The sequence below is a fragment of the Lolium rigidum genome, chromosome 4 (assembly GCF_022539505.1).
Source record: "Lolium rigidum isolate FL_2022 chromosome 4, APGP_CSIRO_Lrig_0.1, whole genome shotgun sequence".
NCBI lineage: Eukaryota > Viridiplantae > Streptophyta > Magnoliopsida > Poales > Poaceae > Lolium > Lolium rigidum.
Window position 1 is genome coordinate 46790700 of NC_061511.1, and position 27231 is coordinate 46817930.

Consider the following 27231-nt stretch of genomic DNA (forward strand, 5'->3'; position numbering starts at 1 on the left):
GGGATGACTTTATTTCTCCAACAAAATTATATTTTAGTTAGTGATGTGTTTATTTAAGATTAGCATTTGTTTCAATTCATTTCACCACGACGGGATGACTTTAATAAGCAAGACAACACGAACTTCTTTTTTAGAATAGCATGAAGTATGAAAATGGTACGTACAAAAACTACACGCACACACAACACATATACCATCAGTAGGATGTTGATGGCCGTAGTGTTTTGGTTTTGGAGGGACGATAGCGTACACTCTTTCTCACTGTGGTCTTACTCTTATATTCCTCTCCTTATTTTCTGAAGGGACATGACATAGTAAAAAAGGAAGAGAGCAGTGCGAAATTGCATGGGTGAACCTGGGAGCAAGCGCACCCTATATGGAAAAAAAATATAATAATTCAGAAAAAGGTCAAAAAAATTCAAATGTTTTTGGGAATCAAAGATGATCATGTATTGTACTCACATACGAAAGATTCACCATGGAATAACTTCTCTTGTTTCCTGGGTGAAAATAACAGACTTGAAGGTCCTATATTAAAATACTATTCACGCTATATTCGTCATAGATTTGATTTTTTTTGCCTGAAGTCAATGTGAAACATTTTTTGGCCAAACAAATTTATACGAGTACAATACTTGATTATCTTTGATTCCCAAAAGGATTTGAATTTTTTTTAACTTTATTTGAAATTACTACATTTTTTAGATTATATAGGGTGCGCCTGCACCCGAGAGCCAAAAGTCCGGGTCAGAGAGCAGTGAGACATATGCTTTCCTCCTCGACTCCACGACCAAGGGAAAAAGTAATCGTCGTCACATTTGTGGCATGGGAGACACAGATCACGACACGATTTCAGTACCCAAGAAAACCCTCTACATGCTTCTAGATGTAGTCATCCATGTAAATTGTATGCACACCGATGAGTATATAGCATAAAACTACCACTTTCTATGCAAAATTTCGAAAAACTACTATTTTTCGTTCCAATCGCCATGAGAAAATTACAAAAACCCACCACAATTGCGGCTAGGGTTTTCAAAAAACCACCACCTTTCATATTTTTGACAGAAAACCACCGGTTTAGTGTAACAGCGTGACAAATACCCACCACTTCGTGAAATGAAGACGGTTTAGCGGGTTAAGCACCAAATTGATAGGTGGGGCCCACTATCAGGCTGATGTGGCAAGTGTTGGAGATCTCTGTACTGTAAAGTGGTGGTTTTCTGTCATCTCTGTACTGTAAAGTGGTGGTTTTCTGTCATCTTCGACACTTGCCACGTCAGCCTAACAATGGGCCCTACCTGTCAATTTGGTGCTTAACCCGCTAAACCGTCCTCATTTCACGAAGTGGTGGGTATTTGTCACGCTGTTACACCAAACCGGTAGTTTTCTGTCAAAAATATGAAAGGTGGTGGTTTTTTGAAACCCTAGCCACAATTGTGGTGGGTTTTTGTAATTAGAACTACCACATTTGATGGATGTTGTCTCACATAGCACTAATCCTGAATTGAACACGAATTGATAGCCGTTCCGACAACGCTGGCCCACTGGCAGGCATGACGTGGCACCCTAGAGTCCGTCGTTTTGTAGATAGGTCCTTAAGTTTTGAAGGCAAATTACGCAGGGTCCCTCGTGTCTCGCAGTTTTCAAATAATCACATATTTATTTTTGAAACCTTCATATCTTTTAAATACTAATTCAAATCGAAAAACTTTTAATATGAAAAGTGCTCAGAAATGTTTGAATATTTCAAATATAACTTTTTGAAACCTTCATATCTTTTGAATACTAATTCAAATGGAAAAACCTATAATACGAAAAGTGCTTAGAAATGTCTGAATATTTCAAATATAAACTTTATGAAACCTTCATATCTTTTAAATACTAATTCGAATCGAAAAACTTCTAATATGAAAAGTGCTCAGAAATGTTTGAATATTTCAAATATAACTTTTGAAACCTTCATATCTTTTGAGAATGTGGATTTTGTACACGCACACATGGGTATGGAAGTAATCTGTACCGTCCAGAACGTTGGTTGCTTTGAGATCTGGAAAAAAGAGAAGGAGGAGGATTTCATTCATGTGTTGCGTTGTTTGCTGCTTCCCCCGTCATGGCCCATCGTTCGCTCCGCTCGACACGGAGATTCTGTCCCGGACGGTCGGACCAGACAAGAGCGACTGCCCTCATCGCTCCTCAATTTTTTCATGTCCCCTCAAGATTTCTCACTCCAAATCCTCAGTCGTCACCGCTGGCGCGCCTCCTCTGTATCTTGTCTCCCAGCCTCGCGCCCCTTGTTCTGGCTGGCGCGGCTACTCCACCGGCACGCCCTCTCCGCCACCCATCCTCTCCGTCGAGCTGCTGGCCTTGGGCCGCTTGCAGGCAATGTACGGTGGGGCAAGTACAGGGAGAACCCCTCCCCCCCAGATCTTGGAAGGGGCCATATCCACCGATGATTTCTACCCGCTGCCCGAGTACGTGGCCTCCTTGATCCCCCTGCCGACCCGCGGGTATCCTTTGACCGGTTTGTGGCAGAGCATGGGGTTGGAGATGAACGGGAAGCCTCCTACATCGTCGGGCCCCAAGAAGGCAGCAACTTCGGCGTCGACGAAGGAGGCGACCAAGGGCTTGGAAGCAGCATGGAGGACGGCGGCGCAGACGAAAGGGCAGCACCGTCGACGATTGCTGCGCCCAGTTGGGAAGCGTCGCCGGCGGCGCAGACAATTTGGATAGCGGCTTCGGCAACGATGTCGCCCAAGAAGGGAGCCTCGGCGTCAGCGACGCTGGTGTCAGATACAAGAAAAGGTACGCTGGTGTCCAACTAGCTTTTGGAATATCGTCTTTCAATTATAATTACGATTGCCTCTTAGAGGGATGAAAAGTCTAATTTAGATGGTGGCATTGCCTCTCTCTCCAGTTCGTTTGGCCATTGTTGTTGCAAAACCAACCGATTCTATCTTGGTTCCTCTACTTGCTAGCCTGAATCCACTTGTTTTCTCCATACGTGGTGTGTAGGTTTAGAGGCCGGAAATGATCGGATGTTCGAGTTCGGCCGCCAAGGGAGTTAGGAGCAGTGGAATTAGCCTTGAGGAATTCGTCGACAAGGAAGACAAAATACATTTTGGAGCTAGTTGTTGGCACTTCTTTCGACTCTCCGGTGGAAGCCTATGAGTTCTACAACCTGTACTCATGGGAGGTCGGTGTTGGTATTAGATATAGGAAAAACTACACAAACGGGAAAAACTACCGGTCATCGCAAGAACTGATCTGTCAGTTGCAGGTAAACATTTTTGCTGCTCCATTAGTATTACATGTTTGCATTTACCGGAGAGTAGCAGGTGTTATTTGTCCACACAGTAAAGAAATCCAAACTTGATTTCCCTTTTTTGTTCAAAATGGAGGCTCATGGTTTCTTCTCTCCAGGGGTTTGACAAAAGGGACAAGAATGACTCCCCTCGTTGTGGATGCAAGGCGATGATTCGTCTGCACAAATCAGATGATCATGGCTGGTTTGTGGAGACGAACCGTCCTGATCACAACCACCTACTGTTCGACAATTATGGTGAGAAGATGTAGTGGAACTCACACAAGAAGATTGATCAGGCAATGAAGGATAATGTTCGCTACCTCAGAGAGAATAATGTGAGCCTAAGTAAGGTGCACCGCATTCTGGGCAGCATGCATCAGTCAGGTGACAGATTCCCCTTTACAAAGAAGTCGTTGCGCACAATCTTCCAACAGATAGCATTTGATCAGAAAAATGATGATATCAGAAAGATGGTGGATGCTACCCTGCTCCGCCATCTCTACCTCCCTGCAGATGAGTGCTTCACTCTTCAACTCCGGCCAGCTCCATCCGTGTGGCTGCAAGCTCCTTTTCTAGAATCTCCAAATATCTTTTCTGGAAATTGACAAACTGCTCAACATAGTCACGCACGAGATCAACCCATATCCATGTTTTGCATGAGTATGGCGCCTGGGGCAAGATAGATAAGAAAATGCGGGGGATTAAAACGAATTCAACCACAAAAACCAGATCGAAAAGGCCAATCTACAAAAAATGTAAACGAAAAAGACGCCGATCGAAACACAAAAATCGAAGTGGGAAAATCCTTACGTTTGTTCCTATTCTACTACAGGAGTAGTAATCTCGGTTAGGGTTCCTGGTGGTATTGGATCTTTTTTGGCATAGAGGGATTTTGCAGGCGCAGTGTAGCTGGGGTGGGGAGATCGGATCGGAGAGTTCTTCCTCCATACTGCGGGTCTAGGACCATGGGGAGCCGGAGCCACCGCTGCTGCGGCGATGGGCAGTACCACCGCTGCTACGCATGGACGCTTTGCTCGACATCGTCAGAAAATGGGGGAGAGAAATTATGGGAGGCGACTAGGCAAGAGATGACATAGAAAGGGGATGGAGGAAGGAGAAGACACGGGAGAAAAGAATGTCCCGGGAATCCCGTGTTCTTGCCTGCTGTCCAGGAATCTCCATGCCTACCTGCCTGCCTTTATGTCGTTTCCTACTCTTCTGCATTGCTGAGACAAATGCAAGAAAGGGACACGTAGGGATTCTTCCGCATGTTACCTTCTCCGGATCTCAAAGCAACTAGCTGTTCGGAACGGTGACGATAGCTTCCTTACCCATACCTACGTGTACAAAGTTATTTCCGTATCTTTTGAATACTAATTCAAATGGAAAAACTTATAATACGAAAAGTGCTCATAAATGTTTGAATATTTCAAATTTAAACTTTTTAAAATCTTCATAACTTTTGAATACCAATTCAAATGGAAAAACTTATAACATGAAAAGTGCTTAGAAATATTTGAATATTTCAAATATATAAATTCAGTTCACTATTTCAGATAATTAAAATTTACAAACAAATAAATTACTTCTATTCATAATGTAAACTTTGGAAATTCATAACTTCAATTCTATAACTCCAAATAATATAAATAATATGTCTAAATTTATTAGAAAAATCCAAGGAATCAATTTCTAACATCCATAACCTCAGATTGTGCTTCTCGTGCGCATGCGTCTTTGCTACACGTCAGTTACCTGAAGTACGTCGGTCCCTGTCGCAATTGTGGTTCCCCGTCAATGACAAGTGGAAGAGCCTTATTGCCGGCAGATCCGGGCAACACACAACCGCCCTCGCCGGGGTGGGCCGCTGCGCCACCGCCCGACCCGTCAAAGACATATTATTTATATTATTTGGTGTTATAGAATTGAAGTTATGAATTTCCAAAGTTTACATTATGAATAGAACTAATTTATTTGTTTGTAAATTTTAATTATCTGAAATAGTGAACTGAATTTATATATTTGAAATATTCAAACATTTCGAGCCCTTTTCATGTTATAACTTTTTCCATTTGAATTAGTATTTAAAAGATATGAAGGTTTCAAAAAGTTTAAATTTGAAATATTCAAACATTTCCGAGCACTTTTCGTATTATAAGTTTTTCCATTTGAATTAGTATTCAAAAGATATGAAGGTTTCAAAAAATTATATTTGAAATATTCAAACATTTCGAGCACTTTTCATATTATAAGTTTTTCCATTTGAATTAGTATTTAAAAGATATGAAGGTTTCAAAAAAATTATGTTTGAAATATTTAAACATTTCTGAGCACTTTTCGTATTATAACTTTTTCCATTTGAATTAGTATTCAAAAGATATGAATGTTTCAAAAAGTTATATTTGAAATATTCAAACATTTCTGAGCACTTTTCATATTAAAAGTTTTTCGATTTGAATTAGTATTTAAAAGATATGAAGGTTTCAAAAATAAATATGCGATTATTTCAAAACTGCGAGACATGAGGGACCCTGCGTAATTTGCCTTCAAAACTTAAGGACCTATCTTCAAAACGATGGACTCTAGGGTGCCACGTCATGCCTGCTAGTGGGCCAGCGTTGTCGGAACGGCTATCAATTCGTGTTCAATTCAGGATTAGTGCTATCCGAGACAACCTCCGTCAAATGTGGTAGTTCTATGCAATTGGAACGGAAAGTAGTAGTTTTCCGAAATTTTGCATAGAAAGTGGTAGTTTTATGCTATTACTCCACACGATAAATGAGATTTAGAAAATGAAAACAAGTAAGCATTTATAGTAGTGTGGATGACAACTATCTCGCGAGATGGTTTTCCTACGGAGGAAAACGTAACATTTTTCTTGGCCATATCCATCGTCGTTTTCAAACATGTGTATCCTTCTTATTGGCTTGCAGCGATGCTTACCTGCGTGAACTTGTGCCGAGCGTTTCTGTGTCTATTGACTTGCAGCGCCTCTAACTAGCACAACGCGATGAAAACATTCTACTACTACTACATCATTGTCGCCTTTTTAGTTGGTTTTAATGTTTCACTAGATGACCCGCTGCGCTATCGCGCAGGCATAATCAAGTCCGAATTTAAACCATAAGGATCATCTTATTGTAAGCTCGGAGCGAAGCTCTGCCCCTATCGTCGCCGCTATGGTGAAGGGAGGGCCGCTGGGTTGGCTGGCCATCCAGGCTGAGCTCCATTAGAATCCAACGGCATGCACTGGAGGAAATGTCCTCGACAGCACCTTTGCCCTCCTTTGGCTACTCCCTCTACCCCTATTCGACAGTTCCTTCCGCCTCTCGTACGTCGTCCTCTTCCTCTTCTGACCCCTTAGACCCACCCAATATCCTTACTGTTAGGGGTGTGGACCGAACATATATTAAGCAAACTAAAGAACATTTATTTGATACAAGCGAAAGAAATATTAAATAGAATAGCAAACATTTATCAAGCATAGTAACAAAACAGATGTCGATTTTATACATATACATTCAACCATTTTTCTTACTCAGTGAATAGTCGTGGCAGCAAGTACGAACTAATTTATACATAAATAAAGTAGACCAGCAATATCATGGGTACAAAACATTACTTAAGCATATTACTACCATAGGTACATTATAGAACTCAAATGATGGTACTTATGTGTGCATTCTCTGAAAATGTTCTCAAATTTATAATGGAACATTGAAACCCTTCTGGAACGATTCTGCAGGAATTTGCTAATCATCCACTTCCAGATTAACACATGTGTTGTAGCGTTCCATCACTGTGAGTGGCCCAAACTCTTCTGCCTCTGGATCCATCACCGGTTAACAAAAGGCTGGAGCTACATACAATAATAATTGAAGGAACAAATCTTTTTTGGTGAGTCCAAATAACACTTCTATACTCAACATCTGCCGATGATCCTGGATGGTAACCATCTGTATCAAACATGCCGAAAGGGGTAAGCAAATCTTCAAGCAGGCAAACAAAAAACTATATCCATCAACTTACGAAGATGGTTTGAGAAGGTGTCCCTTTAGCCCAGCATAAACTGACAGTAACATGTGTATCTAAACAGAGAAGTCATGTCCTAACCACTATAATATGTAATTCTATAGACAAAGAAATATGAAATACAAAACTAAGATATTTCATCTCAAATAGATGCTAAAACAATTCAAATAGTCAACATGATTTATAGTGCGCCTTGGCGCACGATCCCGTGAATCCCGTGTATAAGCGAGAAACTGTTAATAATCTTTTTATGTATTACAAATCATTGCGAACCGTAGTAAATTATAAACATAGAAACAAACCAACCAGGAAAATAGGAGAAATAGGTATTATAGCAATTAACTATTGTTTGTCTGTACGATAGCAACAAAAGCATGGAAGCAATGCTAAAATTTACAAATGTCTGTCTCCTAGGCTAGGCATGAGTCTACTAAAAGCTAGCTGCACACGGACAATACCCGCACAACTCAACAAAAGTGACACAATAATCTGCATAGTCATGGACATGGCAACATAGGAGAAACATCCAGGAAGAATCGGATAGCACAAAGACCGAATTTCCTATAAAATCGAGAGGTATATCATGTTATTATTGTGTTAGCCAAGAACAAACGAAGCATAAATTGTGTAAATAAATATTTATATGATACTACTACCATATTAAGAGGCCTACATCAGATACTATTGTAGAAAATAAGACATGAGCATTTGGATTTCAAATGGGTGGTAAAGCATATTGTCAATTGTCATTAGTACACTACTGATAATTGATAATTTATTATGTTTAAAGAGTCCAGTACCAAGAAAAAGTTCGTAAGCAGATCATGCATGCACATTCAAAATAAAAATAAGAGTAACATAAAACATGAATGAGAACCTGGCTTAGTCGGACAACTTTCAAGAATTTAATAGGACTCATATATGGCTACGGCCTAAGTGGAGAAGTGTAGTTCATGTCAATTTCACCATTGTAGCCAAGTAAATATCATTTTGCATCAGCATCTTGCAAATATATTTCATATTTCAACTAAGAAAGGACCAAAAAAGCTATCAAATAGGAATGCTTATATGTTTCGCTGCAACAATACCATTGCGGTCTGCTAGTTTCTTGAGTTCTGATCAGCCTAAGACATAAGGTTGCATCCAGTTCCACCATCCTGATATATCTGAAAAATGTACCTGTATTACAAAATTGACATTTTCTCAATGAACATATCTGTGTAGAATGGTAGACTTAGTTTAACCGTGCAAATTCGAGAAGCTAAAACATAGACTTAGTTTAACTATGCAAATGCGAGAAGCAAAGGGATACACTTGGAGTAAAAAATGCGAGACGAGATCTAAAAAGGGTGTAATGACATTTTCTAAAGGAACATATCTTGTGTAGAATGATAATCTCTAGTTTAACAGTTCAAATTCGAGAAGCAAAGGCATACACTTACAGTAAAATATACAGACCGGTCTAAAAGGGTGTTAGATGATTTTTCAAATGCTAGACCTGCATTGAAAGTACTGATATGTCCCCACACATGGATACTCATGGTTCGCCTAATTCTGTAGCTAATTCTCGTTTTGGAGAATCCTTTCACTAAATTTTGAGAGTGGCACAGGGAGTAGAGAAGTGCATATACATTTTTATTTTGCTCTCTCTGATTTACTTCCTGCAGTTCTACCATGCCATATTTTCTGGTACACTCAACATCTCTATGGAAGGGAATTTGATCACAGACCTTCTAAAAATCATCAATTGGTAATTGCAAACCACCAGTCCACCAAGAAGAGAATAACCCAACATGAAATATCAGAGTGTGAAGTCAATTGATATATTCAGTAAGGCGTGAAAAATTACTGATAATAAACAGAGCTAAGATGATAATAACTTCATCAAACCATGAAGTAAAATCAAAGCAAAATAATGCAAGAAATATACGCACACCCCCCTTGTCATTTGCTAAACTATTGAATTGTACACTCAGGCTGTAGCTAACCTTATCATTCAACTAAACATATATTAGCACCATGAGGCAGTTCTAATGTACCTGAAGATGAACTTTGGAATAGCGAAAAGAGATTGTATACCTGCAAATTTAAGCAAGAATATGAGCTGCAAAGAAGTGTTCATCAGCTCCAACAATATATGGAGAAACAAAGGGTGAACAAAACACCCAATACCTGTGTTTCATCAAATGGCAGTGGGCATTAGAAATGTCCCTCTGCTACTGGTCACTTTTTATCGAATAAAAAAATCCGCTGCGAAATTTTGCACCAAGGTAAATAACTTTCAATGTAAAACTAACTCAAATAGTCACAAAACCTGTCGTAATAGCATACTTTATTTTATAGGGATAAATCTTCTTCCGGTAATTGTTTCACAAAAATAGAATGCAGAAAAAACTTGAATAGACCAGAACCATCTCTCTTTCTTTGGTTAGTTAGTAGTAACCTCACCCTGAATACTGAAGTAATACATCTAGAATGCACGAATAACACAGTGAGAAGGACTGGAAACATGCATAGCTCAATTTTGAATCATCGTGGGGAAAATAATTCGTTACGCATATTATATATATAAGAAGGTTCCCTTTTTTCTCTAGCCGAAATTGTGTCACTTATACACTAACCACAATTTATTCATCTCCTGTGAAAGTCTACATTTATTTAGTTCCCTAGATCTATCTCAAAGTCTCACATTAACATGACACTACCTACTGCCACGGTCTGATGACACTATAACTGAAACCGTGTGAGCTCGTATGCCCATAATCTGAGAAGAGCGTGAACAATTGTCCATGAACACCTGATGAAAAATGATACTTGGACTAATAACTCCATTTCCTCATTCACATCACAAGGCAAATATATAATAGCAAAAATAGTCCATTCCTCACTGGACTCTTTTGGCTGCATCAGAGTCGTATACAAGAACTACATTAGTAACTCTATACAGAACTCGTACATAATCTAGAAGGCTACACTATTATGAGTAAACAGAGGAACCAACTATGAGAAAATATGATCCATGGTTAACCAAGAACATACACATGGTTATCCAAGAAAACGAACCTCGGAGAAAATATGAAGGATGCACTTTAGTGCTCAAAGGCTGGAATATTTCTACTTGGTAACAACAATGAACAAAAGGTAACTCAAAAAAGCAGGAGTCCAACAGAGGTGGACTCGATCAATCCATATATCATTTGTTGGCTGAACCATATAACTCAACATACTTCTTGTTGGCTGAAACATATAACTTTTGTCGAAACGGTTTAAAATATACCTTTAAACTAAGATATTTTTTTATGTCGAGGTTTTATCTGTCGACATTTCTCAATGGTAATTTTGATTGTCTGGCTTACAGACATAGTGATAATGTGTGAAAATAGATCTTTGTTTCACAAGCCATCCAAAAATATGGCAGAAGAAAAGAGCGATGCCTTCAGATTATTTAGTGTGTATTGCAATAACATAGATTGAAGAACTTCTCGAAGCAAATGTAATGGCAAACAACAGGTCAAGTGACAAACTGAAATTTGAGGAGCACAGGAATATTAGAGGTGCACATTTTATTTTAATAAGAGCAAAAGTGATAAACATCGAAACAAAGTGATTGAAATGATACTCACAAATAAGAGGCAAAGATAGCTCCGATAGATGCTCTGGATCATCACCGTCTTTCAAGGAACCTCCGCCGCACCACCTCGCCCTTGTCAATCAGCCTTTAAGGGGAAACAGAGAAAATAAGGAGCATCATAGATTCATCAGTAAAAGAATTTACCAAAGATATATAAACAACTCAATAGGCAGATAAGGATATATGTAATCTTTGTTGAATCAAAATCGGCACAAACCTTCCTCATAAACGACGGCCACCCTGGCTGGCGCAAGTGGTAGTGAAGAAGCCACGAAGGCAGAAGTCAAGGCCGTCGCTATTGGCCGCATCGCCACTGGAAGAGGAATCATGCACCCGTGTCGAGGGCATGGAAGAAAATCAGCATCTTGAAGAACACATGCGGTATCCTCGCCTGCCGCATCACGGCGTCGGCATCCTCTCCTCAGAGTCGCAACAGTCTCCGTTCTCCATGTCCCTCATCCACCCTTCGCTTCCTGCAACCATCGACAACACACATACCCTTGATCAGTCAAGGGACACTGACCAATTCCAGATACAATACCACGGCCTAATTAGATCATCATAGTAGTACCTTATTGTTGACCTGCAGCGATATCTGCGTGTACACTTCATACGCTGCAACGAACTGTTACCCAAAGAGAGATTTGTCCAGGATGTTGTAATATCCTGCATCTACATCCTGATGGCCTTCAAGGCCTCAAATACAACCACATTCAGGCTCAACTTCACGAAATCTTAGGTACAAACAAACCAAGGTAAACTCTGATGAATTATACCTCTGTTTTTTAGGGGGAAATCACCAAACTTGAGTCAGGTTGCTGCTCGTGCTCTTTCCTTCATTACCAGGCAAAAAATTCCACTATACTGCTGGGAGCAAAGCACAACGATTAGACACTCACTGATATCTGTATCATGACCCAAAAATCCGGCCATGTCTGGCCAAGTCATTAACCAATGCCACCATGGTGGTGCCACAAGAGTGAGACGAATACATAGATACTCCAACGGTTGTCTCCTATTTGTAGCCATCTGTAGAGGATAAAAGAGCTATGAAACAGAATGAAGAATAATTAAAGCATGAAGGTGGTAAGGATAAGCAACTACAAATAATAGGTTAAATACTGTGACAAAGAATGCGTATATTCTGTAGTCAATCTTAGATGGAAAGACTATCCGTAAGTAGGAATATCTACATGTAATTTGATTAAGGTCTTCTTATAAGATGTAGAATAACATGCGCATACAAGATAGAGGCAGAAATGCTATCACAAAACAGACTGCTAATAGAATAGTACAGAGATGAAACACAAATATCCAAAAATTAAATTCTTCCTAGCTTTGTAAGACTGCTAATAGCATAGTACAGAGATGAAACACAACTATCCAAAAATTAAATTCTTCCTAGCTTTGTAAGACATGTAAGATATGCAGGACCATAATTCCGTTCAAATTATAGAAGAAACTCTACCTTTTCCAAAGAATAACAACATACCTCTGAGGCCATTAAGTTTGTGTACATTTCTGCAGCATAGGAAGCACACATTCGTGGATTGGCATTATCTTTTCAATATCTATAATGCTTAAACCAACATAATTCCCTGGAACAAAAATACAGATTCTTCAGCTGATTCCCCACTAAACAGAACACACAAAGGTAATATACAGGTTTGTAGGAAATTAGCAGAGCATTAGGTATGAAACAACCATTTCTAATAACATGACATACCACAAAGTTCCCAAATAACCAAAAATACGAACCATTTATGTTGATTTGATAGACCTGCCATATATGCAGGTAAAGAGAACTGGCAACAAAACCCAATCGACAAGGTATCTGCTACAGGAAAAACAATTTCACTAAGCCAAAAAGAGAAAAGCAATCATATAAAAGTGAGCACTAAGGACTGGTCAAACTCAAAATAGGATGTACGTCGTGGAAGTACATTAAGAAGGCTAGGCTATCCTTATTTTTGTTTGTTGCATCTGTTATCCACGAACAGTAATAGACAGTACCAAAAGGATCTTTTATTCAATTTGAGTCTCTAGAGAGCGAAATCACATTGCTCCTATTTTAAAAAAAATAGTAAAACAGCGCTGAAGAGCCGGTACTCAGAATCTGGGTGCTCACCTAGGATTGGGAGAAGATCCATAGCATCCTCTCAAAGTTTCGGGCTATTCATCTATCCCAGTAACATCTGAACTGATCTCAAAGTTCCAAGCATCATCAAATATGTTAAGTCCCATGCTACAAAGTTGCAGGTTAAAGGGAGAAAGAACCGGTTAGAAAGAAGATTCAAATTGCTTGACAATATAATGTGCATGTTAAATAGAATATTGTTAGTGATATTGCTATAAATGCACTTATAAATTATTAGCCAGAGTATAAATTTAAGTAAGAGATCATCCAGAATACATGGAGCAACATTATCTGACAAAGGATTTAGAGCATCACGAATCTGAACTGTTTTGACGAATATACAACATATTTGAGAATTTTAAAATTATGGATATTCAGCTACACAATTAACAACAAGAGTATCATGTGAGGTCTCCATACCCAATAGTGTTTGCAAGACATATTTAGATGCAACTCTTGATACTGTTGCATATGCTCACCTTCATGTGAAATTGTCAAGGGTCAAATTTTCATCTATGTGATCCCCCGTAACTCATCAATGGACCAAGACCACCTAAATACCCTTCATGTTGCTGAATGCACCTTGCAATTTACTCTGTGACCTGGATGTCATACCTCAAATAGTAAGATTATTTCCATGGATGATAAAACAAGGGTAAAACATTAAATGATAAACCGCAAGGAGGTTTCTTTACAACCCTCTTGAGGGCCATAAACTGTCCCACTGACAAAAGCAACCATTGAGAGGAGGAGGAAGGCCGCAACCTTCAAGCTGAAAAAGAGCATGTCGTTGAAGCAAAGCTAAGCCGTGTATTTAAGGTTTTTAAGTCGCTGAGAAAAATCGAGTGACCGACCATGCAATTCAGCAATGAGTCTACGAAAGCCATTGTGTAATTGCCATAAGTCGTTGTACGATCGCAAGTATCCCCAATTTTGGAAAATTGGTTGAAGATTAGCCGGCGATTACATCGACATTCTAATCAGCGACTCAAAAATTACTGGTGCCTTGTTGTTGGCGAGCGAAGAGAGGCCTAGTTGGGAGGTAAAACAGTTTGCTATGGTTAAGGTACTGTCACAGCAGAGTAACTAACTGTCTTGCTACATTGATTTGAGATGGAGGTGGGGAAACCTGCAAGGGAAAGAGTGAGGATGAGTACCTGCAGCAGCCATGCAGGTCATGAACACAAATGGTGGTGCTCGCTATTAGTGAATCTGCTAGACATCCAACCGTAGCTGCAAAATAAAAATTAAACAAGGCAGAACGAGTAAAAATGTGGAGCTCGTGTGAGGAGGACAAACCGAGAAGAAAGAAGTGTGTAGTGCTCCGGCGGAGGCGCCATGCATGGTCATTGGAGTCGTCCTGGTCGCGCAGCTCCTCCTGCTCCTCTTTCTCTACCAGAGCAATGCGGCGGCGCGTCCAGACGGGTGGGAGGCACTGCAGCCTGTGGCTGAACGGGGGATGCCAAGCTTCTAGGCATCAAAACAAATCATGCTCGATTGAGACTTCTCCATAGATTTGCAAACAAATATGCACGAATTGAGAAAACAAGGTGATGCAAACGGATTTAACAAGACCCACCGGAGCTGCGGCGAGAGAAGGAGCTCGCAGTGGCGCTGCTGCTAGCCTCCTCCGTGTTGCTGCTGTGCATCGTGGCCTCCACCCACCTCCGTCCCTCTCCTCTTCACGAGCTTCGAGCCCGGTGCCGTGCTGCCTCCACCCGCCCCTTCTGTAGGGTCTCGCGTGCTGCTAGTGGGGAGAGAACTCCACCAAGGATCTTGGCGGGGAAGATGCAGACCACGCCGGGGAGAAACCCCAAGAACAGCGCGGCGGCGTCCTCGTCGGGTGCTGAGGCAGGGGAGGACGAGGCGGGGAAGGCGCCGTTTACCGGAAATCCCAAGCCCCGCCGGCGCGGAGATGGTGGCGGGTCGCCGCTGCCTGCGCCCGTGCGCTCGTGTGCATCGCCTCCTCGAGCATACCACCGTGGCCATCCCCGAACGGCTCCATGCCGGGGAGAGGCGGCGCAAGGCGGTGCGCCGCCGCCGCGCCTCCTCTGGCCCGCCACCGCGGCGCGCGACCTGGTGCTGCTGCTCGCCTCCACAAGCTCCTCCTGTTGCGGCCGCGCGGGCAACGGCGGCTGGACGAACTCGAGGGCGCACACGGCCACCTGGGCAGGCCGGCGCAGCTCCGCCTCCCTCTTCCTCCTGCACGCCATCGTCGCCGCCACAACCAGGCGGGGGATTTTTTCACCACGGATCCGATCTAGGGTTTTCACCCACCAGCACGCGCACAGGAAAAAAAAGGGAAGAAAGGCGACCTGAACGAGCGCTCTCGCTACCTCTGCTCGCCGACCCCACGCACGCAAGGGCCCATCCGTCATGGACTCCATGAAAAGCTGAACGAGTGAGAAAAAAAACTACCGATCGAACGGCTGTAGTGAAAAGTGGGATGTGGCTAGGCAAAACCAACGACCCAGATTCATTTGCCCCCTTCAGACCCCCTGGTTGAGAGGGTAGTCTAGGGACATTTATAGGAGAAATATATATGCAAATAAGTGTATACTAATGTTTTGATTCTTCTTTTTTTTAAGAATAATATTTTGATTCTTCTTTATTGTAGTATAATATAGTAGCTTAGTTTGACTCTCGTGAGAAAATAGCCGTGTTTTCATAATAATACTCCTATATGAATGTGGCGTGCGGAATCGCTAGACTCACACAGGCCCGTACACGCGTTGTGGGGAGGAGAGCGCGCACTCTGCCGGTTATTACTGTCTTTTTCCTTCATATTTCCCGAAGCGGCAGGCCGCAATAAAGAAGAACGAGAGCAGTGAGGGGAGCAGCCTTCCTCCTCAACTCCGGCCAAGGCATCCGGGCGAGCCCCACCGCCGCCACATCCGCCGCATGGGAGTGGGCGACACAGATCGGTAGCGTAGGTAAGCACCGCACTACTCCTCTATCCCCTTTCATCCCTGATTCGCGCGTGATCCGTGTTTTAAGTCAGGATTATTAAAGCAACTTGACTTGTTTGCTTGGGGCGGCAAGGTAAGCCAAGGCGAGGCGAGGTTGCTTGCAGTGAGGAAGAAGGTGGGATTTGTGTTGTGTAATTTGTGGGCTTGGAATCGCGTAGGCGCAGGCGCAGGCTGGCTTTGCCTTGCTCCTCAGCTTATCCCTCTCCTCGGGCTAGGCGAGGTTGGCTTACGGCGAGGGAGAAGCAACCGGCACGGCTGCTCCTCTCCTCCCTGCTTAGGTTAGCTCTCGTCTCATCCTATTTCAGGACTTCATATAAGCTTCTGCGTCTGCATGCTTACCCTCCACACCCACATTAGTCCAATCCCATCGACCCTACTCTGCTTTGGGTCTAGCTTCATCCCTCTTCTTGTTCTTGGTGGCAGGTGGTGGTGGTGAGTTGCTTTAATTCCCATTTCTTTTTCTTCTTCCTCCAGTCCGTGTCCGTCGTTTTCAATTATATTTCATGCCCAAATGTATCATCTCCCAAACTCTTTTCAAGGAAATATATTTGGGAACTAGAAGCATTTCAGGGGGGACTCTGTTCATCTTCTTGCTCGCAGTTTCTTCCTTGTTTCTCCCCCTTCCCCAGTCCGATTTGCGGCTTCTGTTTCTAATTTCCCATCTATGCCGGCGTCGGCCATGGACGGAGCAGCTCGTTATTTTACTCTCTCCGAGCCCGACCATGTTGTCTACAATTTGGGGATCTTTTGTCCATCTTACTCAGGGGACTAGTACTTGCTCAATCCTGTAATAAAGCTTCCTTAAAAATCTCTCCAGTAATAAAATAGTTGGACCTCTGGCTACCAGGCACAACAAGACGAGCATAATTTTATCGACCCTGTCTTGTTTTTTCCCCAAAAGCGACCGATTTTTTTTACGACTAATAAAGGGGGGAACTTTAATTTTGCTGTGGCGCCGCCACCGCTGCTGACCGACCCTTTTGGCCCTTTTCTCCCATCGAGCCTTTTCTCGCTAGACTAGATTGCGCCTAGAAAAGCATGGCGGTTTCCATTTCTTGAGGGAGGGAGCGGTTCCAGTTCTTGCTTCCCCTTTATTGGTTAGTAGGCCCTGCCCATCGATAGATTCAGAACTGTTTCCGTGGGTTTTTTCTGTTTGGGCCCTAAAATTTGAAAAAGAGAGGGGTTTATGTTTTACTTTCGGGTGAATTCAGATGCAAAAATGGTGCCCAATCCTTGTGTGATGTAGGTTAACAGCACCCTGATAGTTGAACACCAAACCAGTACCGCGTTTCTTCGCCCAATTTATTTCCTCGAAGCAACTGTGTTTTGCCCATCCAGATTTAAGCATGTCCAATAAACGTGCAGTTGCTGAAGTAGCCAGGCTTTCTGTTTCAGGGTACAGCATTCCCTACCTGTTTCTTTCACCTTACTGTTCACTAACTAATTCCTGATCAGGCAGTTGAGGTGAAGAAACAAGAACAAAGCAAGAAACAAGGATAAAAAAGTTCCGGCCCAGCACCGCCTATGGTGATAGCATCCGGGGTCATCGACAGGGGGCACCTGTCCCCGTTTGGCGGCGCGCCCGCGGACTCCTCGTCCTCGTTCTTCTCTGAGGATCTTGTTGTCCCACCAGAGGTTAGCAGATAAGGAAAAATAAAGAGATGCCGTTAGTCTGATTGATCACTGTTGATGACTAAATAATGTGGCATAGTAGTAGCAGTTGCACCACATGATTGGTTCTCCATGTTTTTTATCAATGCAGAGGCAGGTCGGGTTTTGGAAATCGGAGTCAATGGTGGATCCGAGAGGTGTGTATCATGTTCCTTCATTTGAATACTCTGTGATTATTGTTCATCTCGTGGCTGTTGCTTCTTGCATGTATGTAGTTAGGTGTCATCTTCGCAATTCATGCTGGCTGTAGCCTAATAAATTGTTCCAGTTTAACTTCATGCTCAGTGTTGGTAGTTGGTAGAGTGCTGGAATTATTGATGCTCTGATAAAATCCACTACTAAAACAGATAGGGATGCATGCCTAACTTGCCTTATCCAGCTCATGCTCTGGAGAACTGTCTGAAAACCGCTGTTTCATGTTGCTAGGGAGATATCCTGCCAGCAGTTCTTTGCGGCTATTCAAAGTAACTAGCTAAAACCAGAAGATAAGGCTGTTGTACCAATTTACTTCGGAAGTTTTTCTTTCCAAGGACTTCCAGTCTGAACTAGATAGGGTACCAAATTGTGTAAGCATCCAATTTTTAGTAAGCAAATAAGCATTTTCGTAGATAAAAGATATCAGTGGCACGACTGGGCAGAGAATGAGTGGGCACTTTTCTTACAGTGGAGTAGTTCTTATGGATTTTTTGCTGAAGACGGGTTGTTAGGAATTAGTTGGAAGGCTAACTAGACAGTTAGCAAATAAATGCCATGATCAACTTGCCATTCAACACATGCTCTGTAGCTTTGTAGCATGCTGATAGATTGGATGGCCCTTCAAGAACTGAGTGCTTCCATTGATGGCAGGGAGCAAGTCGGTTTTTGCTTCTCCACTTGAAAAGATCAATCCAATGGGAGCAAATCCTGAAGGCGGTCTGGGACGCCCACGAGGTCAAGGCTTCAAGGGCCTAGATATCCTTCGTGTCAGTAAATTGACGGGGCAAGGAAATGGTTCCACTTTACCGTCAATATCTTGGGGTGATATGATCACGGCTCCTGGATCTAGGCCTGGAGAGACAACCATTGCTGAATCAGCTAGTGGCAACTGTGAGTTTGCTTTGCTCTCAACTAGACCCTTTTTTCTTCCATGAAACCTGCTTCTGTTACTACATTTTGAAGGTACTATACATCCAAGAAGGTGTATGAATTATTTTTACCTTGATGACCTTTTTCCTTGCGGTTTTGCAGCGAAAATAATGGCAAGTGGCGTCCACAGTCAGTCTGCCGATACACTTGGCTTCATCTATGATGGAAATGAAGCTCTAGGGTCCATGGAAGAAGTTGAAGCTCAAACTATTGGAGATCTTCTACCAACCGACGATGATTTGATATCGGGCGTTGTCGATGGCTTTGATTTTGCTGGCCTGTCCATCAACCAAGATGATGCCGATGAAGATATATTCGGCACTGGAGGAGGGATGGAGCTTGAGAGTGACGATTCCATTAATAAAGGCACAAAAAATCTGGAAGGATCCTTGAAGTGCCAATTCTCTGGGGAGAACTATATCAATAAATGCCCTTCCAGAACTCTTTTTATCAGAAACGTTAACGCCAACATTGCTGATTCTGACCTAAGAGCTCTATTTCAGGTTTTCAACCTTTTTCCATTATTACATTTAAAGTTTGTTTACTTTATGAAACACTACCTTTAAACTCATATATTTTTGCTCCAGCAATATGGGGATGTGCATAAGCTTTATGCCTGCAAGGACCAGGGGTATGTGACAGTCTCTTACTATGACATAAGAGCTGCCCAAAACGCAATGAGAGCACTTCATAGCAAGCCTCTGGGCCTGATGAAGCTTGATGTGCAATTTTCCTTTCCTAAGGTAAACAGTTATCAGATATTCCCTGATGTCAATGTGTGCCTTTGATGTTACATGCTGGTTATGCAATGCTGTTCTCTCAAGCTAACTTCCACAAAGTCATTGGAACTGTTCATGTTTGTGTTGCTCATTTTATCTGTGAAATTACCCTGCTAGTATGCAAGAATCTATTTAATTACATGACATGTGCTGACAGTAACGTGGGGATTTTGATGTCTTTCACCTCAAAGTTAACTTGTTGCAATGTTCATTTGTAAGTCAAGAAACCTGATTATATGTCATATTATTGTAACTAAGTTGTTTGTAATTTCTGTATCTACTGTTTATATATCATAATCACCTTGTTGTCTAGAAATTGGTATAGAAGTTATTCTCATTTTCCTCGATTTGCTTAGCATCTTTGTGTGTTGTCCCCTTCAACATATGGTTAGGTGTCTGATTATATAGGAAATATGTGCATGCTTGATGTGGTGTTAATGTTGAAGATATGTGACTATTTTAGCACATGCTTAGTACTGCTATCATATGCTAGAAGATACCTAAAGTTCTATTCACTTTATGACTTGAATTTTCAGTTAGCACTGGACATCTATACAAATGTTTTTGATGCTGTTATGTCTGCTACTTCTCTAGGAAAATGTCTCAGATAATGATATGGACAGGGGGATTTTCAGTCCAGTTAGTCTGCAGTTTGATAGATCACCCCATGGCATCTGTACAAGTGGTCCTCAGAAGCTGTCGTCACCTATCAGAATAGAACCCGCGCGTCAGTACAATAATCAAGCTGCTATCAGCGAACTTGGTGGGTCACTTGGTCAAGGAAACTTTGGACGTGGAATGCAGATGTTCCACCCACACTCACTGCCGGAGTGTCACAACAGCATCTGTAATAGCTCCAAGTCGATGACATCAAGTGGCAGGAGCGCTAGCTTCAGAGGAGATGGAGTGGATTACAGTCATCCCCAGAAAGTGGGTTCCAGTAGCCTTCATGGTCATTCCTTCGATCCAAATAATGAAGGTAAAACTTCTTGGCTTGGACTGCTTTTTTATTATCCCCCATAAACCTTTGTTTTTACCTGTTCAGAGTGGATTTGTATAATCACTGCTTTCTATCTATAGTGACAGGTAGTTTTGTTACTTTTTGAAGACTTTTCATTTCTTTTTGAAAGTTCATAACATAAAATTTAACTTTGCAGCGTCTGGGGTTACTGGAGTTGGAAGCTTCCCCTTCATGGACAGCACTACAGTTGGAATAATTCAAATGCTTTTCCTCAAAGCCCCTCCTCTCCGATGATGTGGCCAAATGTGCAGCACCCACTGCGCACACACGGTGGTTATCTAGGTGTGTCACCTCACACACTGAACACCGGTGCTTATCCAATTGATCAACACCACATGGGTTCAGCTCCAAACAATGGAGGCGGTTTTGGAAATGTTCATCCAGGGTCCCTTGGAAGTGTAGGGTTCCCTGGTAGCCCTCGCCTGTATCCATCAGATCTCAGTGTCTTCCCACCTGCCAGAGGAAACTACAGGGAGACCATGTTCTCCCTGGTCAGCACTGCTGGATTTCCATCGCTGCGGCAGATGATCAACGGGAGGAACCCGATGGCCCAGGTCTCCGCCTCTTACGACGCTACGAATGATCGGATGAAGAGCCGCAAGCACGATGGAAACAATGTCCAGCCAGAGAACAAGAGGCAGTTTGAGCTTGACATTGAACGCATAGCAAGGGCGAAGACTCGCGCACGACACTGATGATCAAAAACATTCCTAACAAGTACGTTTGCACCTCTTTTTTTTCATTTTACCAAGGGATCTTTTTTCTTGTGGACTCAGCTGATGTGCTCAACAGGTATAATTGTAAGCTGCTTCTGGCCGTCATTGACGAGAACCACCGCGGAACCTATGATTTTGTCTACCTTCCGATTGACTTTAAGGTATGTTTATTTTTGTCTTAGTGTGAGGTTTAGAATTCGCGCAGAGTTTCTAGGCACTGACAAATGCGATGTATATTCTTTCTTCAGAACAAATGCAATGTGGGCTATGCTTTCATCAATATGACTGATCCACAGCACATAATTCCATTTTACAAGGTATATACCCCCTGACTTTACTAGCTAACAGTAAGAGTAATTTCCAGTTTTCCAATTTATTATACCTTCCAACAGACCATGACATCTTATACACTTGAACAATATTCTTAATTATTGCATAGTATTTAGCTCTGTGCATTTTTATGTCTTGCTTCTATCCTTTAGAGAAGATTTCCTACTTTCCCTTGCTCTTTCCAAATGAGAGTATGTTGACAACTAACTGAAGACAAACTTTTTATGCAGACGTTTAATGGCAAGAGGTGGGAGAAATTCAACAGCGAAAAGGTGGCATCGCTTGCATATGCCAGAATCCAGGGCAGGAGTGATTTGATCTCTCATTTCCGGAATTCTAGTCTGATGAACGAGGACAAATGGTGCCGTCCTATACTTTTCCACAAAGACGGTCCAAATGCAGGGGATCAGGTATGAACACAGCTTAATGTCTACAAACATGTTTTATGGATCTGTTCATGGTGTAGAATGACTGACATGGAGTTTCATCATTTTTGCCAGGAACCTTTCCCTGTTGGGAACAATATCCGGCCCAGGACTGGCCGCAACAGGCCGCTCCACAGCTCGGACACTAGAGGCGACGACGCGAGCCTGTCAACCTCGCCTAACCAGGAGAACTCTAACCACAGAGCGAACACTGTCGAGGGCGAGCACTCGATTTTCGTTCACTAACCGTGGACCGAGGAAAGCTGCAATAAACCGTCCCCAGTTTTGCTATTTATTTTTCTCCTCGGCAATGTCGATGGGCGTTTTTGCCTGTTAGTTTGGAGAATAGCGAGATGGTCGAAGACGCAGAGGTGACTTGTGTTTTGGGCGTGTTGGAACAAACTTGTACAGTGGAGTTGTGAGGGGTGTTTGAATGCTAATTGACTTGAATGTTTGGAAACTTGTTTGTTTTGCTCAGATTAGCTTGATCTTGTTCTGTATAATTGTCAACATTTTCTGCAATGAGTGTCTGAAAACTACTGTTGGTGACAAATGGTATGTCGGCAATGTTAACTACCTGCACCTAGTTGTAACTTCAGTTGTACTCGTAACTTATTAATAAAAGACCGTGTGCATCATCACGATGCAGAAGCCGGGGTTTTAATCCTCATTTCGAAAAAAACCCAGTTGTAACTTCAGTTTGTAATAAAACCCTCGTTAGCGGCAACAATATTTTCTCGCGAACGCAGTTTTTCTCCATACATGTGGGTGTTCCTAGCTTATCCTAAGGCTACAGTTGCTTCAATATTCGTGTTTGCACATTTACATCTACATCCTAGACATTGTGCATCTTCTCACCCTTATAGGAACCGAACTGGACATGTACACTTCATTTTCCATCTCGTGACTATCTGATAATGTCTCCCTCTGCCTCTCCTCATCCACCTCACATGCGCCGCCTCCAATGCCCCCGAGCTCGAGCCAATGACCCCTGGATGGCTCCGGTCGAGATCAGGGTGGAGCTGTTCTCCTCCGGCCGGACAACTAGCTCGCCGTCCATGGCCACCGTTGGCTACCTCGGCCAGGATATGTCCATGGAGGGCTATTTTGGTTTTCTTTTTTGTTTCGATTCGAATCCTATTGGATCAGATGTTCCAGATTTGTTTCCAATTCCTAAGTATGGAATTTTGTGTGATTCTTCCAAATATGTATGGATCTAGTCATGCGATTTGTTCCAGATTTGTTTCCAATTCCTATTCATAGTTGATTTGGTGTGGTTCTGGATGGGATTTGCTCCAAATTTGTTCCCTGATGGAAACGAAGTGGGATTCTGTGTATTCATAGTTGATTTGGTGTGGTTATGGATGGGATTTGCTCCAAACTTGTTCCCTGATGGAAACGAAGTGGGATTCTGTGTATTCATACTACGTGATTTGTTGCCTGATTGGTGGTCTGAATAAAAACTACAGTAGAAAGAATCAAGCCTAATTAGAAACGGAAGAACATGACATTACTCCTTAATCTCCCAACATAATTAACTTCCCACCATAATGACTTGATTCCCACCATAATAGAAGGAACAGATGCCTTGTTCTGTAAAAAAAGAAGGACCGACGGATCTCAGGCAAGGGTGTTATTTACAATGTGCCCAACTGCCTGCACGAATCACAAAGCTAAAGTGGACGTCCAGGATAAGCCCGAGACGCCCACATATATGTAGAGTTTGATTTCCGTGCACTTAGATATTGTCTTTTGAGTATTTTTGGTGATAGAGAAAATCATCTGCAGGGGGAAAATGTGTGGAGAAGGTCTACATAGAAATCACAATTATGTTTCCGAAGAACTCTGAAAAATAGCTTGCTATGTGTATGCTAATTTTCAAAAACAAACATGCTGAGATTTCCGAGGACCATAAACCTTCAACATGCCATCTTAGCTGAACTTGCAAAAAATCACAGATTATCCATAACAAAATTATTTTGAAAACCATAGCTGCAAACCAACCATCTTTATGGAAAAAATGTGTGGATTTGTTAGAAACCACACATAAACTTTTCAAGGTTTCAAAAGAATACCTTGGCTACATGTAAGGGCAAGGTATATATCTGCAGCAAATTTTCAAGAATAAACTTGCTAAGAGCATGTCTAACAGGTCCCTTACTTTTCTGCCCCGTAAAATGCGAGTATTTCGCCTCGTATAAAAAAAGTGCTCCTAGATAGATCGTTCAGTCTAGCGGGCCCCGTATTTCACCCCGTAAATTCGAAAAGTTAAAACCTCGGGAAACTTGTTCATATTCATAGTTCATAGATAGTCGATCATATATACGGATCAACATATGTACATACGGAATTGCGCAATCCTAAATGGATCGCGACTTCTAGTCGGAGAGGTCGACATGTTGGAGATATGCCCAAGAGGCAATAATAAAGTGGTTATTATAATATCTTTGTTTTTATGATAAATGTTTACATACCATGCTATAATTGTATTAACCGAAACATTGATACATGTGTGTTATGTAAACAACAAGGAGTCCCTAGTAAGCCTCTTGTATAACTAGCTTGTTGATTAATGGATGATCATGGTTTCGTGATCATGAACATTGGATGTTATTAATAACAAGGTTATGCCATTAGTTGAATGATATAATGGACACACACCCAAATGCGCATAGCATAAGATCAAGTCATTAAGTTCAAATTGCTATAAGCTTTCGATACATAGTTGCCTTAGTCCTTCGACCATGAGATCATGTAAATCACTTACACCGGAAGGGTACTTTGATTACATCAAACGCCATTGCGTAAATGGGTGGTTACAAAGCTGGGATTAAGTATTTGGAAAGTGTGAGTTGAGGCATATGGATCAATAGTGGGATTTGTCCATCCTGATGACGGATAGATATACTCTGGGCCCTCTCGGTGGAATGTCATCGATTAGCTTGCAAGCATATGATTTGATCATAAGAGATGACATACCGCGGTACGAGTAAAGAGTACTTGTCGGTAACGAGGTTGAACAAGGTATGGAGATACCGATGATCAAACCTCGGACAAGTAGAATATCGTGTGACAAAGGGAATTGGCATCGTATGTAAATGGTTCAATCGATCACTGAGTCATCGTTGAATATGTGGGAGCCATTATGGATCTCCAGATCCCGCTATTGGTTATTGCTCGGAGAGGAGTCTCGACCATGTCACGCATAGTTCGTGAACCGTAGGGTGATGCGCTTAAGGTTCGATGTCGCATAAGTAGATTTGAATATGGTATGGAGACGAAGTTTGTTCGGAGTCTCGGATGTGATCCAGGATGTCACGAGGAGGTCCGGAATAGTTCGGAGAATAAGATTCATATAAGGGAAGTTGATTTCTGGGTTTCGGAAAAGTTCGGGATTTTTCCGGTGATTGACTGGAAGGTTCTAGAAGGTTCCGGAGGGGTCCACCATGGGGCCCACGACCTAGGAGGGCTAGCTGTAGGAAAACGTAGCATAGAAAACAAAAAATTTCCTACCGCGAACACGAAATCCAAGCCAAGATGCAATCTAGAAGACGGTAGCAACGAGGGGATTGTCGAATCTCACCCTTGAAGAGATTCCAAAGCCTACAAGATGAGGCTCGTGTTGCTGCGGTAGACGTTCACTTGCCGCTTGCAAAAGCGCGTAGAAGATCTTGATCACGGCGCCACGAACGGGTAGCACCTCCGTACTCGGTCACACGTTCGGTTGTTGATGAAGACGACGTCCACCTCCCGTTCCGGCGGGCAGCGGAAGTAGTAGCTCCTCTTGAATCCGACAAGCACGACGGCGTGGTGTCGGTGGCGGTGGAGAACTCCGGCGGAGCTTCGCTAAAGCACGCGGGAGCTATGGAGGAGAGGAGGCGGCTAGGGTTTGGGAGGGGTGGCCGGCCACTTGGGGGGTGCGGCCGGGTGGTGGTCTTGAGGTGGCCGGCCCCCTCCCCTTGTCCCTCATTATATAGGTGGAAGCCCCAAGGGTTGGACTACAAGTCTCCGAATAAGACCCGAACCCAAAACCTTCCATATGATAGGAAAACCTACCCAAGCTAGGACTCCCACTAGAGGTGGGAGTTCCACCTTCCATGGAGGGGTGGCCGGCTCCCTTTGGGGGAGTCCACTTGGGACTCCTCCCCTCTAGGGTTGGCCGGCCATGGAGGTGGAGTCCCTCCGGGACTCCACCTTCCTTGGTGGTTTCTTCCGGACTTTTCTAGAACCTTCTAGAACCTTCCATAGAACCTTCCGCATCATTTTAAATCACATAAAATGACATCCTATATATGAATCTTATTCTCCGGACCATTTCGGAACTCCTCGTGATGTCCGGGATCTCATCCGGGACTCCGAACAAATATTCGAACTCCATTCCATATTCAAGTTCTACCATTTCAACATCCAACTTTAAGTGTGTCACCCTACGGTTCGCGAACTATGCGGACATGGTTGCGTACTTACTCCGACCAATAACTAATAGCGGGATCTGGAGATCCATAATAGCTCCCACATATTCAACGATGACTTTAGTGATCGAATGAACCATTCACATACGATACCAATTCCCTTTGTCACGCGATATTTTACTTGTCCGAGGTTTGATCATCGGTATCACTCTATACCTTGTTCAACCTCGTCTCCGACAAGTACTCTTTACTCGTACCGTGGTATGTGGTCCCTTATGAACTTATTCATATGCTTGCAAGACATTAGACGACATTCCACCGAGAGGGCCCAGAGTATATCTATCCGTCATCGGGATGGACAAATCCCACTATTGATCCATATGGCTCAACTCATACTTTCCGGATACTTAATCCCACCTTTATAACCACCCATTTACGCAGTGGCGTTTGATGTAATCAAAGTACCTTTCCGGCATAAGTGATTTATATGATCTCATGGTCATAAGGACTAGGTAACTATGTATTGAACGCTTATAGCAAATAACTTAATGACGTGATCTTATGCTACGCTTAATTGGGTGTGTCCATTACATCATTCATATAATGATATAACCTTGTCATTAATAACATCCAATGTTCATGATTATGAAACTAATCATCTATTAATCAACAAGCT

The 27231-nt window shown here is 42.5% G+C and overlaps 1 protein-coding gene and 1 long non-coding RNA gene across 2 annotated transcripts; one reads left to right on the forward strand and one right to left on the reverse strand.

The window, feature by feature from the left end:
* Nucleotides 1-7788: 7788 nt before the first annotated feature.
* LOC124706712 lies at nucleotides 7789-9599 on the reverse strand. Its single transcript, XR_007004543.1, has 5 exons — nucleotides 9512-9599; nucleotides 9379-9418; nucleotides 9070-9072; nucleotides 8428-8505; nucleotides 7789-7900 (listed from the first exon to the last, which is right to left on the reverse strand). It is a non-coding gene; the product is annotated as an uncharacterized LOC124706712 (long non-coding RNA).
* A 6298-nt stretch (nucleotides 9600-15897) lies between these two features.
* Nucleotides 15898-22813, forward strand: LOC124708062 (protein MEI2-like 3). Its single transcript, XM_047239750.1, is given in 14 exon segments — nucleotides 15898-16040; nucleotides 17536-17711; nucleotides 17839-17884; nucleotides 18594-18833; nucleotides 18975-19375; nucleotides 19460-19615; nucleotides 20246-20630; nucleotides 20809-20832; nucleotides 20835-21335; nucleotides 21338-21389; nucleotides 21465-21549; nucleotides 21637-21705; nucleotides 21949-22128; nucleotides 22219-22813. Coding segments are annotated over 13 exon segments (2421 nt in total). The 5' UTR covers nucleotides 15898-16040; nucleotides 17536-17600; the 3' UTR covers nucleotides 22390-22813.
* Nucleotides 22814-27231: the final 4418 nt, after the last annotated feature.